This window comes from Lepidochelys kempii, chromosome 26 (assembly GCF_965140285.1).
Source record: "Lepidochelys kempii isolate rLepKem1 chromosome 26, rLepKem1.hap1, whole genome shotgun sequence".
Taxonomy (NCBI): domain Eukaryota; kingdom Metazoa; phylum Chordata; order Testudines; family Cheloniidae; genus Lepidochelys; species Lepidochelys kempii.
Window position 1 is genome coordinate 13677555 of NC_136405.1, and position 12702 is coordinate 13690256.

Genomic DNA, 12702 nt, shown 5'->3' on the forward strand with positions numbered 1-12702 from the left:
AAAGGAAGAAAGCATTTGGACTTGAAAAATAAATGCATAACCCTCTGCAGAAGGAAACAGAAGAGCAGGATCCGGGTACAAATTTCAAAAGGACCCAAGTGACTTAGGAGGCTAAGTCCCCCGTCCAACAGCGATTTAGGGTAAAATTATCAAAGACGGCTCCGTCCCATTTCCAAAGGTGAATTAGACATTTAGGTGTCCGAGTCCCATGGACTCTCAATGAGATTTAGGCTCCTCCGTGGCAAAGCCACTTTTGAAAATGGGTCTTGGGTGCTTTTGAGAACGTTACCCTTGCTGACTGCAGTTTAGCTGCAGGGTTGACGCATCCCAGAATCACTGCCGCTACACCCACCAGAATCCCCCGCTGCACTCAGACGGTTTCATCTCTAAGAGACTCCACTCCCTCTCACAGCACAGCTCCTCTCCTCACGTCCTCCTGGAATGTTCACTATGTTTTGGTAAAGAGATACAGTGGGGTGCTCTGGAGGTCACCTCCCTTCACAGACTCAGCTCTCTGGCACATCAGGTCCTCCGTTTCTAAAGTTACACCAACCCCAGATCTCACACAGCCGGAGATCTCCACAGTCTAGATGCCTTGTGCCATCCACACCATCTTCACACCAGCAGGCGCGTCACCGAACAGTTCTCACCATCACCCCCCCGCCAGCTGTCTGCATTCCTGATCCACTCCCCGATCACACTGGCCTCTCTGCATCTCCCACCATAACAGCCAGACTGGGTCAGACCAAAGGTCCATCTAGCCCAGTATCCTGTCTTCCGACAGTGGCCAATTCCAGGTGCCCCAGCGGGAATGAACAGAACGGGTAACATCAAGTGATCCATCCCGTTGCTCATTCCCAGCTTCTGGGAAACACCATCCCTGCCCATCCTGGCTAATAGCCTTTGATGGACCTATCCGCCATGAACTTGTCTAGTTCCAACTGTGTCCCCCTCCCCTGGAGCAGCCCCTCGGTGCGTGAGGAATCATCAGCCTCCACTAGCGTGGTCGCAAAGAGGTCCATCCCACCTAGATGCCCCTCCGCCATGAGACTGGCTCCCTCAAGCGGCAGTCAGGGATGTTAATTCAGTGGTCTACTCCACAACGTCTTCCTATGCCTCCTCTGTAGGCAGTTCCCTCTCTCTGCTCCTCCCAGCTCACCACCTCTGCTCTCCAGATGTTGCACTTGGGCCCTGCAGGCCAGGAGCTGCTCGCTCCGGGTGCATACGTATGCCACTTGGCCACAAGGCAAACAGCTGTTCATTCTGCACTCAGTGCAATTCACTGTGGGCTGGTGGAGCTTACGAATTCAGATGCTGCATCCACAAAGCTTGCCAACACTCCACTAGCTGGCACATGCGCCCCAGCCCATCCTCTCCTGCACGTGCGCTGGATGGAGTTGTCGAGGGGGCATCTCTGTTCAATCTAAAGCAATTCTTTTCAGCCCAGTCCTGCTCTATCTCACAGGAGATCTACGTCCAGGCCAAGTTCTCAGGTTTCAGGCGTGACCCTTCCCCTGTAGCCTGCAGAGAAGTGTGACGTTAGTCAATCTCCTAGAACTCAACACGCCTCGAGGGATTTTACTCAAACGTACAAGAATGAAAAATTCACTTTGGGCAGCGGCCAACCCTGGAAAACGCCAGGCCCAGAGGCAAACGCTTTGCAGAGCTCACAGCGAGTGGGAACCAGGGGTTATAACGACAGCAGTTTTGCAACCTTAACGATAAAAGATAGAATAAATGAGGGCTGGCAGGGGATGGGGATGAGAAGGGGACCAGTGAAAACACTGCATGGGATGGGGGGAAGCTGACCGAAATACCAGAGTATCTAATCACTTGTGTGCACGGAGGTTTCCAGTGACAGGTTTTGAATCATGAACTCTCACAGCACAGAGCGAACCGAACAGCCTCAGGCACCAGGTGAGTCTGTCCAGCTGCAGGACTGAAACAGCCATCTCTTGGAGGAAGGGCTGGATTCTCCAGAACAAATAGAGATGGGTATTTCTGTATTCCCTCTCGGCTTCCTCCCTAAGAAAATTATTCTGAACGCTCCTTAAAAGGTCACCAGCAAAAGAAAAATTTAACCAGGGCTTGGGTCCTTTTTAACTCCGTTACGATACTTATAGAATGCCTAAAAGATTTCTTTTTTTCCTGCTTGCTTTTTACATTGGAAATACAAGTCTTGTCTGCCCTGGAAGACTTGATAGCCACTGGAGAATTAGTGAAATTGCGACCTCGCAGAAGAAAGGAAACTGGAAGCCGACCAATTGAGAGGCATTAGGAAATACCCTTCTTATTTGCCTTTGGAGAATTCAACCCTTAGTCCAAGGGATCATGGCTTCAACCCTGCAGTTGCATTTTTAGGTAGACTGATTAAAACTCTTGGGGTTTTACTTGTTTTTGTTAACCTCTACTTTGTTCCAATGTTTAATGAACAACTTCGGAGGAAAAAACGTCGTTGTTAATTTCAGAACCCTCGGCTTTCAAAGAACAGGGGAGAGTTCAGAAGAAAGATCTGATGCCTCACAACAAAATTCTTCAGCAAAACTGGGAGAGACCAAATCGATACAATGCCGAGAGTTTAAGAACCACCACCAAACCCGCCCAGGCCTCTTCCTGCAGCATAAAACAGCAAAATAAGGCCCAAGAATAATTACAAAAAATTATTTTGCAGCCACTACCAGTGATTAGTATTTGGCCTGGGCTTGGCAGCTCCTAAGATGGAGGGACAGACACACAGAACCTTAGAGCCTTGCTAAGTGCTGGGAGACTCCACAGAAGAGACTGTCTGGGAATGCAGTTTATGCCACTCCACCCCAAGCATTAACACATGGGAACCCATCTGCCTACTATCCCCAAGGGTCTAAGGACCACTGACCTTGCGCCAAAATGCTCATAACTCGGATGCCTGAAGGTAAGACACCTTGAACTCACACAATACTTCAGCACCAGCATAAAACTGGCCTGATTCTCCAGGGCTTGGAGCACACACAGCCTCCACTAAAGGCAGTGGGAATTGTGCTCTCGCCAGCTGAAAACCAGGCCTCTTATTTAGGTGCCTAATTTTAGGTGCACAGATTTGAAAGCGTCATCCTTAATGTGTCATTGCAACCCTTCATCTGCCTTTATCTGTGACCCAGGCTGATCACTGGGTACCGCACCAGCTGTAGGCACCCACAGAAACCTCTTCTTTCTCCTCTTCTGTTGTCTGCAGTCTTGTAGCCATATTGGTCCCAGGATATGAGAGAGATAAGGTGGGTGAGGCCATATCTTTTACTGGACCAACTTCTGCTGGTGAAAGAGACAAGCTTTCAAGCTCCACAGAGCAGAAGAGAGATTACCTCACTTGCCTGGTCTCTCCTTTTCTCCTGTCACTCAGAACTGATGCTGACATTTTCACTTCCTGTTTGACATATTCACAGATTCTAAGACCAGAAGGGACCTTCACAGTCATCTGATCTGACCTCCCGTAGGGCACAGGTCAAAGAATGTCACCCAGCTATCTCGGCATCCAGCCCAAGAACTCCTGGATGAACTAGAGCACATGTTTTAGAAAGGTTTCAGAGTAGCAGCCGTGTTAGTCTGTATCCGCAAAAAGAAAAGGAGGACTTGTGGCACCTTAGAGACTAAAGAGATTCCACATCCATAAATGATTGTTCCTCTGGTTAATTACCCTCATTTAAAATTTTGCTCTTTATGATGTGGTTTCAGGAAGGTGTGCACGGTCTGGGGGATAACGACAGAGACCAAACTGGGGGCAAGTGATGGGTGGAGATTCTGCCTGTGATTTGTGCCTGGTCAGGTGGACCAGGTGCAGCTGCAAGAAGAAAAAGCAAACTGTCTAGAAAATGCATGCAGGGAATCCTCCAGCCAAAACTGTTCAGGAAGGTTAGAGTACAATCAAGCAGACAAGCACTTACTAAGTGTGCGGGCGATGGAGATCTGCTGTCTTTCAGCGTAGCACCAGCCGGAACGTCAAGAAGCGGCCACTTCATCTGCAGGTACTGGAAGAAACCCAGATTTAAAAGGATGAAACAACATCTCTGTGAGGAAAGGGGACTCCCCGAAGCCCAGCTGTGTTCACAAGAGGGAGTTGTGGGACATGTCAGAAGTTTGGTATTTAAAACAATTCTGATACTGCAGGGCCTGTGCCCCTGCTCTGGTCATTCACTTCCAAGGTCAGTGGAGGGTTACAATAATATAGTAATGCCAAACTATAGTCACAAACAGCCAGCTCTAACCACAGCAGGCCTTGAGGAATTGTGAGTCTGTGAGCGTCTCTTAGCCAGCTCAGCTAGGAGCAGCTGCGAGGCCTCAGCATTGTGCACTAGGGTGATACACTTCTCTCACCCAAACCCTCCTCGCCCCCGCCAATCATTGACTCAGCCACCCTGCTGAAGGTCTGGAAAGGGTCCCAGCGAGGAGCGGCATGTACTTGGACATGGGAACTCAGCGTGCTCCCTTATCTCAATCTGCCAGCAACAAGTTCCCCCTAGCGGATCATTCCAGAACCTCCTGCTCTTCAGTAATAGGCTGTGATTAGCTAAGCTCTTGCCACCCCGGGGCAGACAGGATCTACAGGTCCAGTGTGAACCACCCTACCAGTTACGTTCTCATGTACCGTACTGGAGTCCCAGGTCTCCATGCACCATGGAGCCATATACAGCACAGACCCCAATTCCCACATCTGAGAAACTGTTTCACAATCCTCCCAACTACCCCATCGCCATTTAAGACTGATGCATTTAAGGGCAGCCTGTAAAATCTGCACACAACCCCGCTCCCTGAAAATCTGGCTGGCGACCACGGAAGTGCCGTGGAGGGGACCCTCTGCTCAGCAGCGCACGACACACTTGGCGGAGTTCTGCAGGAGGTCGTGAAGGCTCAGGCATCCTCCAGCAGGGCTGAGCGAATGGTCAGGGAGACGGTGTTCCCGTGGGATCTTGCCGCGCTGGCTCCTCGAAGACACTGGCATTGTGTCTCAGGGACTCAAGCAGAGTCCTCTGCAGGACTATTTTTTTAAATCCCATTCCCACCCGCTCCTGCGTTGTTTCTTGCATTTTTAGTCTGACCCGCAAAAACCTTAGATCTCATAAATCCCACAAGAGAGAGAGATTCCCCCATGCTACTAAAAAAACCCCAAACACTCAGTTAATACATACATACACACACACACATGGAATTCAGACACAATTTTTACCACTAAAAGAATAAAACAAATTTTGTTTAAACCATATAAAAAACTACTTTAACTCCTGTTATAAGGGACACCAAATCTCTTCCAATCTCTCGCCTAAATTTAAGTATTAAAACTCTAATTTAAAAAAAGAAAAACTGGCTTTCCAATCGCTGAAATTCTACTTATGACAAACTGACGAGAGATTTAGTGTTTTCACGCAAATTACCTCAGTATGGGGTTTTTGCCTACCCAATCCTGCTCACAAGGAAGTACATTTTACCTGCTCCTGCTATTATGGCAGGGGGTCCTGCAGGACCTGTGGGATCCCAGCCTAGGGTCTAGAGCCAAGTCCAGCCAGGCAGCAGACAGCTCATTGGCTCAGGCGGAAGGAGGAGTTTAGACTGAGATCTTTCAGCCTGGGACCGCTGCAGGGCAAGGCCTGGCTTTGCGTATTGCCTAGGGTGGGGCACATGGTCAGTGCTAAAACACAGAGAATTTGAATAAGAGACACCCCCAGTAGAGGATGATGCAGCTGCACCAGCCTGTGCAGAAGCTCCGGCAGCCTGGCCGCTCTTGCTTCATTCCCTGCCCGCCTCTTCCTTCTCTGGGGGAGCGATGCTGAATGGGGTGGTGCTGTTAAATCGCTGTACGAAGGATCCCCCCTAGAAAGGAGCTGCCTGGCTCTGAGGCGGGAACAAAGCAGGGGCATGGCATCCTAGCACATCAAACTACAACCAGCAAAGCTATTGCTTCGCTCGTTCTTTTAGTCAACCCTTTCCCTCTTTTTGCAAGTTGTCCACGCAGACCACGATTACAACTTACTTGTTTTTTGTACCTGATTAAAAACTACTACTAGTAACCCTTTACTCTTCTAGAGTGCTCTTCATCAGTAGACCGAAAAGCGCTTTACAAAGGAAGTCAGCGTCATTATCCCTATTTTACAGATGGGGAAACTGAGGCATGGAGCAGAGGAGTGAGTTGCCCAATCCACTCAGCAGGCCAGGAGCAGAACCCCGGTTTCCTGAGTCCCAGTCCAGTGGTCTGTCCACTAGGCCACACCAGCTCTAGCACAGCCAATCCCAAATGTTATAAAATCATGAGTCATCAGCAGCCACACCCACCCCATCATGAGATTGGCTTAAAAATCATGAAATTTTAAGATAATGCATTTTAGGCTCTATTTATTTGCCTTCTGGGTGGGTACTTTTTTTGTTTTGTTTTTTTGAGTCTTAGGGTGCACTGGGGTCACATTTTCAAGATTTTCTCACCAACCAGGAGAGCCAGAAACTTATTTCTAAAAAAACAAACAACCACCACCTCAAAATGGAGATTCTTATGTATTCACATGACTCCAGAAGTTGAGGCTTTAAGAAAAACACCAGTCATCATAAGAACTGCAACATGCTTATTACGGCTGTGTCTAAGGGCCAACCCTATTGTGCTAGGTGCTGTACAAACACAAAGTAGTAGACGAGAATTAGCAACACAGAGTTTTTTATGAATGGACTGGGCTGTTCACCAGTGGTCCCTGGAGTAGTCACTATTCTGGCTGTGCGTTACCACCTAGCTCTCACAGCAGCCCCCGCAGGGCGAGAGGACTCGAGAGCCAAAACTATTTCCAGGATCACTTCCAAGTCCTAATAATAATTGCTGTTTGTGATACTGCTGCTTGACCCTCTCTCCCCAGGGCTCTGGGGACTGAGGGCAGCTGCCACTCTGCTGTGGCAGGCGTCCAGCTGTTCCGGGCGGGTGTTCGGCCAAACAGTGAAGACTGCAGCAGGACAGACGCTTGTGGCCTGAGTGTACAGGAGCAAACCCCTGATTGTGTGTCTGGCGGAGCACCTGCCGGGCAGGCATTACCAACAGCAGGGTCAGTGCCGTGCCGCGCAGATTGGAGAAACACCGCCCTGAATGCTGCATGCTCTCCCTGCTGATGCCCTCCCTCGCTCTCTCTGGGTTTGTGGCCTCCAAGAGAAGGCAGCATGTCATGGGCCGGTCCCCCCAGCACAGCCTGAAAGGTCCTCACTCACTTCAGCTGGTCTTAGGTGCATGCGGGATTCTCGCCCGTCACACGGCTCCAGCTCTCCCTGCAAAGCAGGCTCTCACCTGACATGCCTGACCAAGTAAACCTCCATCCCCTGGACCCATGAGGCTAGGAAGCAGGCTCCCTGCACAAACAACCCTGTGATCAATCTGCCTCTAGGAAGAAGGGCTGGGCTGATCTCTCACAAGGCCACCTGAACCAGCGGGCTCGCGCTCTGGAATGGGCTCTGGCATTCCTCACTTGTTTGGTTTAGCTGATAGAACACAGTTTGTCCCAGGGACGGCAGAGAAAGAGATTAGGGAAGAATAGATCATAAATCCAAACACTCTGCCAAGGTCTCCTGTTTTCTGTGCAGATGCCACTTCATTTCCAAGGAGGAGGATGGCCCAATGTTTAGTGGCTATCCTAGGAGTTGGGAGACTTGGGTTCAAGACTCTACTTCACCACAGACTTCCCGGGTGACCCTGGGCAAATCACTTAATCTCTCTGTGCTTCAGTTCCCCACCTGCCCAATGGGAACAGCATTTCCCTACCTCTCGGGGGTGTTATGAAGTGTGACAAAGTTCCTGCTCTACCTTGGTGGGTCTTGCACTTATTGGCGGATTTGCTCGTCTTGGAGCTTCACAGCAGCCCTCAGCTTGGCCATTTTTCTGAATCCACAGTCCAGGTCGACGACTCCTGTGTCTGACCAGGAGTTGGGAGGATTTGGGGGGAACCCGGGCCCGCCCTCTACTCCGGGTTCCAGCCCAGGGCCCTGTGGAATGCAGCTGTCTAGAGTGCCTCCTGGAACAGCTGTGTGACAGCTACAACTCCCTGGGCTACTTCCCCATGGCCTCCTCCCAACACCTTCTTTATCCTCCCCGCAGGACCTTCCTCCTGGTGTCTGGTAATGCTTGTACTCCTCAGTCCTCCAACAGTCCGTGTTCTCACTCTCAGCTCCTAGTGCCTCTTACTCCCAACTCCTCACATGTACACCACAAACTGAAGTGAGCTCCTTTTTAAAACCCAGGTGCCCTGACTAGCCTGCCTTAATTGATTCTAGCAGCTTCTTGATTGGCTGCAGGTGTCCTAATCAGCCTGTCTTAATGGTCTCCAGAAGGTTCCTGATTGTTCTGGAACCTTCCCTGTTACCTTACCCAGGGAAAAGGGACCTACTTAGCCTGGGGCTAATATATCTGCCTTCTATAACTCTCCTATAGCCATCTGGCCCGACCCTGTCACAGAAGCTAGATCCATTAAAGGCTGTGAGGTGCTCCGATACTATGGATAAATACTTTAGACCAGGGGTGGCCAACCTGAGCCTGAGAAGGAGCCAGAATTTACTAATGTACATTGCCAAAGAGCCACAGTACCTCCCTCCCCATCAGCTGTTTTGTGGTGTGCAGGAGGCTCGGGGGTGGGAGGGAAGGGAAGGGAAGGGCAGGAGCGAGGGCATGGCAGGCTCAGGAGAGGGGTCGGGACGGGGTTGGGGCAGGGCCTAGTGGCAGAGCCAGAGCAGTGAGCAACCCCCCGGCACATTGGAAAGTTGGCGCCTGTAGCTCCAGCCCCGGAGTCGGGGCCTGTACAAGGAGCCGCATCTTAACGTCTGAAGAGCCGCATGTGGGTCCGGAGCCCCAGGTTGGCCACCCCTGGGTTAGACAGGCAGATTCTGAGCGCTGTAGCCCCAGTTTGATCTTTAACACAACCACTACACAACCCTCCACAGTTTGGTGGGACGTGCACTTGAGCTACCAACACATGGAGTATGTTCCAAGGCACTCACTCCTACACACGACACCCTGCTTTCCCCTTCCTTGACACCCACACGTCTCCTCCCTCCTACTCACAACCCGAGCTCCACCCACATCGTAACGAGACAGACGTGCACGGTCTATTGCTTTGCTCTGCTCTCTACACGGGAGCTGGCGCTGGACTGCAGCCCGGTGGTGGGACAGGGCGAGTGAGGAGAGGTTATTGCTGGGAATTTGTAAGCACGTGTTGTAGTGGCTGGAGAGCGAGCAGGAAGAAGGGCTTGGTTTGCTCGTGCCTGGGACATTCCTTCAGGCCCGAATCGATCAGTAGGGACGTCTGCAGTGGGGTTAAGACAGCACGCATGGGGTGAGTATGGGGAGAAGGCCTGTGTGGCTCCCGGGGACGCGACGTGGCCAGACCAGTACGTGGAGGTGGCAGTGTAGCGTGTCGGGTGAATCGTGTCCATAGCTGGTGAGATTTCATTGGTTTTCACCATGCCTGGGGCTAGGATGTGCCTCTCAACAGCCTTAACTGCGAGCAAACGACCTTTTCTGGGCGGAATTTCCCAGTTTTTACCATAAGCACAACAGTGCATCAACAGGGGTGGCTACATACGGGCACAGAGTCAGGGGCATGGCCACGCCCCACCCGCTTAGCAGCCAGGCCCACCCAAATCTGAGCAGGGGTGTAGGGCTGCCACAGCAGCCCGCAGCGTCCCTTGGGCCCCTGAAATCCAGGACAGAGCTCTGCGCTCGCCCTTCAGAAAGCCACGCTCCGGCAGCTCTGCCTTGCCGGGTTCTGAGCCGCCCCATGCGCGTGCCCAGCCCGGCAGGTGAAGCCCTGTGCCTGGGGGCACCAGTGCTCGGAAACGGGCGTGGCGTCAGCGGAGAAGCTGAGCTAGCGCCGTCTGTCATTGCCCGTCTATCCGAGAGTCGGGGCCCACCCAAATTTCCACTCCTAGCTACGCCACTGGACAGAGCTTCACGTTCCCCATGCCACCTTCCTGCCCCCACCCCCGCAGAGCTGCACTGCTCCTGAACGTCCCCTCCATTGCTCCATTCCTTAGCACACTCATCCCTGCCAACCTGCCAGACCTCCCTTCCTCCTCGACAAAACGCTCATCCATATATTGCTCCAGAACAGCGTTTCACAGGCGAACACGGAGGAGGAGCAGCCAGCGTGGTGAGTGGGGATGCGCAGGGAGAAGCGTTGTGTTGACAGGACATCTGGCTAATCTGGAAGGGAGAGCAGAATACTGCGCTCTATTTTGGGTGTGGTCTGGGGAACACACGTGGGGGATTTCGACTTGTACGTGGTGCAATAGGGAAGAAGTGCTGTGGGGGCGAAGGAAAACACAGAGGAGCTGTGTTCTGATGAGCCACCATAGTTCTCTGTGCTGATGTTCTTACACCCCAGCTGCAGCCCCACTCCTCCACCATGATGCACCCACAAAGCTGATCTCCCCCAAGGGCCAATAATCCCCGGCCACCATCCCTTCTCTCTGCTTCTGCTGCCACCTGCTGGGAGGGTGATGGCAGAAACGTGGGGTTCCTAGCATGGGATTTCATGTGCTGCGGTGGGGCTGGCTGACAGGGGCCCAGTGCCTCTGCATCGAGTTGTCAGCACTCAAACAGCATTCCTGCACACACAAAAGCACCGTCTTGGGGCGCTTTTGGTGCCCTCGGGCCGGCTCAGCTGCCTCGGTGCTGGGACTCTGGTCTCTCACTCTCCCCCGAGGCTCTGCGATAGAGCAAGTCAGCATGCATGCACACGATGCTTTGGAAGGGCCAATTTCACAAGCTGAAAACAATTATGAGCCAAATCAGATGGGAGAAAAAAAATTTAAAGAGAAGAATGTTAGTGATAATTGGGAACTTCTTAAGAATATTTTTCTAAATGTCCCCAAAGCCATAATCCCTCGATGTTTTTGTTGTTTTTTTTAAACTGCCTGACTTAAAAGGGAAGTGAAAGCAGGAATACAAAATAAATAAAAAACAACAATATGTAACAAATAAAAAAAAAACAATGTGTGACAAAAGGGGAAGTTGATAGCAAGGAATATAAATTGGAAACTAGGAATTGTAGAAAATTTGTAATGGAAGAAAAAGACACAAGGAGAAATGTATGGTTAGCAGAGTTAAGGACAATAAGGAGTTTTTAAAAAATATATCAGAAGCAAAAAGAACCCCAAAGATGGAAATGGTAGAATTGGGAATAATAATGTAGAAAAAGCAAAAGTGTTCAATAATATTTCTGTCCTGTATTTGGGGGAAAAACAAACCATGTATTTATATCATATGATGATATATTTTCCATTCCAACAGTAGCTAAGGAGGGTGTTAGCAGCTACTAAAGTTACACATTTTAAAATTGGTAGATTCAGATTACTTGCATCCAAGAGTTTAAAAGAGCTTCCCAAGAAGTGTTCTGGACCATTAATGACTTTTAATAAGTCTTGGAACACTGGGGAAGGTCTAGAAGACTGAAGAGCGCTGATATTGGGCCAATATTTTCAAAGGGTAAATGGGATAACCTGGGTAACCTGTCAGCCTAACATTGATCCTGGATAAAATAATGGAGCAGCGGATATGGGACTCGATTAATCAAGAATGAAAGGAGAGTAATATAACTAATGTCAATCAACATCGGTTTATGGAAAACAGATTTTAACAAACTAACTTGTTTTTAAAGAGATTACATGTTTTGTTGATAAAAGGAACAGTATTGATGTAATATTCTATGAATAGACTTTTGTAAGGCATTTGACATAGTATTGCACAATATTTTCATTAAGAAACTACAAAGATACAAAATCACCGTGGCACACATTAAATGGGTTAAAATTAGCTAACCAATAGGTCTCAAAAGGTAACTGTCAAAGAGGACTCAAGCAAGCAGTTTTCTAGTGGAGTCTCCTGGGGATACGTTCTTAGCTCTATGCTATTTAACTTTTTTATCAATGATCTGGAAGAAAACAAAATCATTACTGACAAAGTTTGGAGATGACAAAGTTTGGGGGAGTGGTAAATAATGAACAGGGCAGCTCACTGATACGGAGTCCATTTGGATCACTTGCTAACCTGGGCACAAACAAAGAATATGCTCTTAAATACAGCCAAACGTGAACTCATACATGTAGGAACAAAGAGTGCAGGCCATATTTACAGGATGGGGGACTCTAAGGTAGGAAGCAGTGACTCAGAGACTCATGGGTCATAGTGGATAATTAGCTGCACGTGAGCTCCCAGTGCAAGGCTGTGGCTAAACAGGCTATCGCGATCCTTGGATGTATAAACAGTAGGTTATTTTACCTCTCTATTTGGCACTTGGGCGATAGCTACCACAATATTGTATCCAATTCTGGAGTCCGCAAGTCAAGAAGGATTTTGATAAATTGCAGAGGGTTCAAAGAAGAGCCACAAGAATAACTAAAGACCAAAAAACCGGCTCTACCTTGAGAAACTCAATCTATTTACCTTACCAAAGACAAGGTTAGGAGGGACTTGATCACAGTCTGCATGTATCTGTCTACCTGGGGAACAGAAATGTGATAATCAAGGTCTCTTCAATCTAGTGGACAAGGTCTCTTCAATCTAGTGGACAAAGGCTGATAGTAATTAACCACCGGAACATCTTAACAAGGGTTGTGGTGGATTTTCCACCACTTTCAATTTTCAAAATTGGATGTTTTTCTAAAATATATGCTCTAGTTCAGTGATGCTCAGACCTCGGTGGTTTAGGAGCCAAATTA

At 49.5% G+C, this 12702-nt stretch overlaps 1 protein-coding gene across 2 annotated transcripts in view; it reads right to left on the reverse strand.

Annotated features, from left to right (window-relative positions):
* TCF7L1 (transcription factor 7 like 1) overlaps positions 1 to 12702 on the reverse strand; it is a 103855-nt gene that overhangs the window by 18337 nt on the left and 72816 nt on the right. Inside the window, exon 4 of one of the 2 annotated variants that reach the window (XM_073324978.1) lies at positions 3918 to 4001. The exons of the other annotated variant lie outside the window; for it this stretch is intronic. Within the exon in view, the coding sequence (XP_073181079.1) occupies positions 3918 to 4001 (84 nt within the window). The remainder of the gene's footprint in view (positions 1 to 3917; positions 4002 to 12702) is intronic. 2 annotated transcript variants of the gene reach the window in all.